At 54.8% G+C, this 4783-nt stretch overlaps 1 protein-coding gene across 4 annotated transcripts in view; it reads left to right on the top strand.

Moving 5' to 3' along the window:
- Positions 1-4783, top strand: part of DRG2 (developmentally regulated GTP binding protein 2) — a 19019-nt gene that overhangs the window by 5267 nt on the left and 8969 nt on the right. For all 4 annotated transcript variants that reach the window (XM_008566224.1, XM_008566223.1, XM_008566222.1 and 1 more), the window contains exons 3-7: positions 1640-1729; positions 2351-2411; positions 2996-3086; positions 3642-3714; positions 3845-3935. In XM_008566224.1, coding sequence (XP_008564446.1) covers positions 1640-1729; positions 2351-2411; positions 2996-3086; positions 3642-3714; positions 3845-3935 — 406 coding nt within the window. The remainder of the gene's footprint in view (positions 1-1639; positions 1730-2350; positions 2412-2995; positions 3087-3641; positions 3715-3844; positions 3936-4783) is intronic.

The following is a 4783-nucleotide window of genomic DNA, read 5'->3' as shown; positions in this document are numbered from 1 at the left end:
CGTTTTTCCATCACTTCCTGCCCCTGACACTGCAAGATGCTTAATCTGTTCCCCAGCCTAGAATCAGCCTTTCTCCAAGGAGCTCTGTTTCCTTCTATTAGAGAGTCGTGTTAGAAACCAAGATCGTGGCACTGACTTACTTTTTAACATCATCGCTCTGGCTGTTGTACAGGTAACAGGCTAAAGCTGGGCCAGGGTGGAAGTGGTGAGGCCAGCAAAGAGGTACTAAAATAAAGACCAAATGAGCAATGACCAGGGTGCTTGGACAAGGTGCTGGNTCTTGAGTGCTTGCTGCAGGCCGGGCAGTGTTTTGTTTTGTTTTGTTTTCTCCTCTGCCTGTGTAATGGGTATGTGTATCAGCAAGCAAGAGAGAGTGGGATTGATAGAAGCACTATAGTTACCAAGGGCCATGCCCTGTGGGATCTGCGCCTTGTGGCAGATCCCACCTGTTCTGTTGGCAATACAGGTTCTCCTACTGTGGGAGGTCCCAGGCCTGTCACTCACAGAGGTCAGACAGGATCAGGAGGTGTTCCCAAGGTTGGCCTCCAGTGTCTCGGCAGCCATTACTCCCGGGGCCACCCTGTCTATCCATACCTGTCTGTTCTTACTGTCTACCCCACCAGTTTTTCCTCTTAACTTGAGTTTCTGGGAGGTCCCCGAGGCTTAGAGATTCTAGATTTGAGGACTCAGTCTGTTCTTCAGAGCCCCATTGTGGGTTTCAGAGATCTGAGGGTACGTAAGGGAGATGTGCCCCAGCCTTCCTGCCTGCCAGCAAGGAGGCCAGCACCATGGCAACTGAGTCTTGGGTGTCTTGTTCTCAGGGTCTTGCTGATTAGGAGGGGTGGGAGACATGTGTCTGGGTTTCTTTTCTTTCTGGCTCTGTCCACTGCCTTTCTGGGCCTGTTGGCTGCAGCATCCATCACTGAGATGTTACTGAGTTCCAAGCTAGGTGCATCTGGGCCTTATCTCCTTAATCTCGGAGAGTCCTGTGAGGCAGGGACAGGGCTGGTGTTCATTCTACATGTGAGGACCCTGAAGCTCAGAGGATGGACTTTGTTATCCAGGGTCTCCCAGCACGGCGGGATCCAGAGCCAGGCCTCTCCAGCTCTCGGCTACAGGGAACCCGAGTGGTCACACCCATCCTTTTGCAGCTCCCTCCTCCCTACCCTGCCCCACCACCACCACCACCGCAGCTCCTCTCTCCCACATCTCCTCGCACATCTCACGTCCTCCCTGGGTGGATGGCACGTTCTGGTACTGGTTTCAGGAGTGCTATGGGGCCATCGCCTACTCAAAGTTCTCTGGAGCCAGAAGCTTCTGGAGAGTTGTGTGGGGCTAGGAAAGGTCTCCTGATTTATGTGGGGAAGCCCTTAGAAACCAGGTCCCTACGTCCACCCAAGACAGGCCTGAGGCCTCTGAGGAATGTAAGGTCTCTGGTGCCCAACCCCTCCCAGTTAGGGCCAGAGGCAACCCTCTCAGCTGGGCAGTTCTCTTCACACCCACCCACGTCTTGGAGGTACTCCTGTTCTTGTGAGGGCCCTTCCTGCTGCCGGCACCCAGCAGGCTCCCAGCCCCATGGGGACCCTCCCAGGAGGCTGGGACACGATTCCTCAGTGCAGTGATGTCCTTTTTCTCCTAGTCCACCTTCTTGAGTCTGATGACCTCCACAGCCAGCGAAGCTGCATCCTACGAGTTCACCACGTTGACGTGCATCCCTGGGGTCATTGAAGTAAGGGGGTTGCTGGCCCCAGAAGGGGCAAAGGGTGTGCTTGTGCTTGCACTGTGTGCATGCAGGGGTCTGTGGGTGGGCATCCCTGTGCGGGGGTAGGCTCTGGACTGAGTGCTTTGCTCTCAAGCACTGGCACTTATGGGGATCCTCCGGAGATGCCCAGCCGGGCCTGGAGTCCTGACGCATTACAGGAGGCCAGCATGTGGCAGCTCTGCCTAATGCCCTTTGTGCTCCACTCCCCCACCACCCCAGCTCTGTCACTCATAGCCTGTTGGCTGCATCCTTTCTGCGTAAAGCTTCAGAGCCTCAGGCTGTGTGTGCCTTGGCCAGCCAGGTGCTGTGGCTTCGAGTCTCTCATGGTGAACTGATTTATTTGTGAGGAGCTATTACCAGCAGCATTGAGTGTTATGGGAATGGAAGATCTCAAAAGCCCTCCCCAGGTGGCTCCTCAGCTCATAGGCTTGTGGTCTGCACTGGGCTGGGGTGGTGACGAGGTCATGGGTTGTCACGAGAGTTTCCCACAGCCCCTGAGCTGTGGCACCACTATAGGTGTCCCCCATCGAGACAGGCCCTTCCCAGCAGCGGCCTAGCTGTGCCTCACCCTTCTTTTCTGTGTCCTAGTACAAAGGTGCCAATATCCAGCTCCTGGATCTTCCCGGAATTATTGAAGGTGCAGCACAAGGTGAGAGGCGGGGACAGGTGGGTGAGAGGCAACTGGAGCTCTGTCACTGATTGTTGAAATTGGGTGTGGTTGTCATGGAAATCACCCTGGATTCCTGGTTCTGTTAGCCTGTTTTTCAAAAAAGACAGGCTCAAGTTCAAATGCTGGCAGCACACTAGCTTTGTTATCTTGTGCAAGCGATTGGGTATGTGTAAGCCAAGCCTCAGTTTCCTTATCTGTAAAATGGGCATAATAATACTCAATTTACAGCATAGCTTTGAGTATTAAGTGAGGAAATGTTCATGAAGCATTTGGCCCGTGGCCTGACACATAGCCGGGGAGGGATGGTGGCCATTATTATCTTGTTCCACTTGAGGTGGTGATGGTGGATTTCCTTCTGAAATAAGTCTCCAAGAATAAAATAGCATGTGGATTAAAGAAAAATGTGAAGGAAATCACAGCCTAGGGGTGGCATGTGGCTGAGACTGTGGGGTTCTGTAAAGGACAGGTGTCCACGGCACCATGGGCTGGGTGCAGGTCATATGGGTCCTGCCTGTGTCACTTTTCCTTGCCAAGATGTAACCGTATCCCTTCTACCTGTCCAGGGAAAGGCCGTGGCCGGCAGGTGATCGCTGTGGCACGCACGGCCGATGTTGTCATAATGATGTTGGACGCCACCAAGGGAGAAGTGCAGAGGTCTGCAGGGTGGGGCACAGGGGCAGGCTGACATGTCTGGGGAGGGCAGATGTGTCCCTGAGCTCATGGTGGGCCAGTTTGATGGTTATTTGTTCCTCTCGCATGTAGCAGTAGGGGCAGGACTTTTCACAGGCTAACCCCAATGCAACCCAGCCTGGGATGTCCTCTCCTTGAGTCTGTGTCCAGCCAGCACAGGGGTGTCTTGGGGCTGGGGCTAAGGAGGGTGGCCTGGCTCTGGCTCCTGCCCTCACAGGCCCAGGTACCCCGGTCACTGCCCAGAATCCACCAGGAGCCCAGCCCCAGGCAGCAGAAGCCTCATTCTCCCCACACCCTGCCAGCTGAGGGGCACACCAGGCCTGCCTCTGCATGTTGGCTGTGAGCCAGATATGGTGGGGAATAGAACTCCCTGCAGCTTTGGGGTGGTGGGAGGAGATACTCCCTAGGTTGCTGGGGAACGGGACAGAGGAGGGAGTTTGGTCCTTCTGGGTGGACAGGGGAAGCTGCACGTCATGCTTCTGGGCAGCCTTAGAAAGGCTCATGGGGCACTCTGCCTAGGTCTCTGCTGGAGAAGGAGCTGGAGTCAGTGGGCATCCGCCTCAACAAGCACAAGCCCAACATCTACTTCAAGGTGAGGCCCCTCTTGGCCCACGGGCCAGGGCATGGCAGGTTGGGATTGCACTGGCCCGCAACTGAGGCCATGGGACCACTGCTGTTGCCCCTTTGTCAGCAGCTCTCCCTTTCCCTGTCTCCTCCTCCAGCCCAAGAAAGGTGGCGGCATCTCCTTTAACTCAACAGTCATGCTGACCCAGTGCTCAGAAAAGCTGGTGCAGCTTATCCTGCACGAGTACAGTATCCTTCCCTGACAGAGAGGCAAGGGGAGGGCAGCCACAGCTGTCAGGAGAGGGGGAGGGCCAACTAACACAGGAGGCCTTTTGGCCTTGGGTGGCAGCAGATCACCCCCAGTGATCTCCCAATTCATTTGAGCAGCTTCCAGAGAGGTCCAGCCCAAGGACACAGGCAGTTCCTGTCTCCTCCTGCCTGTGTGTTCACCAGGCTCCAGACTGCCAGGGCTGCAACCACGCACTTAACAGTGGCCTCCTGGCTCTTCAACAAGGACTAGGCACTGTGATGGCCAGGTGACATCTAGAAGAAAGACAAGATTTTGTGAGAAACAGCTCCTGAGGACCTGGGGTTGGCCTGGAGAAGCCTCAGGGAGAACCGGGGCTATGTGTATACCTCTAAAATATTGTTTTGGGGCTCGTTGGGTTCTAGGGCTCTGGAGGACAGGCCAGATCTTCAGAGGCAGAGTTTTGCTCAGCGTACAGAGAACTCAGAGTCAGACCTGTCTCATTGTGGGATAGGCTGCCTAATGAGGTGGTGAGCCCCTCGTCACCAGAGTGTGCAGGAAGAGGCAGGGCAGTCTCCCACAGGAGAGCCTGCGTAGGGAGAAGCTGGCTTAGACCGGCTTCCACGTGATGCTCCTGGCACTGGAACATGTTCCATTGAGGTGCTTTGGGGATTCTGGCAAGTATGTTTTTTCCCCTGCCTAACTAAAGATTTAAATTGTTATTGAATTTTTTATATATTGTGGCTCCTTTTGGGAAAAAAGATGAGGGGGTCTTCCCAAGATTTAAAATCTTTTTTTTGGGGGGGGGGGGGGCAGCTGGCCAGTGCAGGGTTTGAACCCTGGATGTTGG

This window comes from Galeopterus variegatus, unplaced genomic scaffold (assembly GCF_000696425.1).
Source record: "Galeopterus variegatus unplaced genomic scaffold, G_variegatus-3.0.2 Scaffold229, whole genome shotgun sequence".
In the NCBI taxonomy this organism is placed as follows: Eukaryota; Metazoa; Chordata; class Mammalia; order Dermoptera; family Cynocephalidae; genus Galeopterus; species Galeopterus variegatus.
This window is presented reverse-complemented; position numbering and strand designations above follow the sequence as displayed.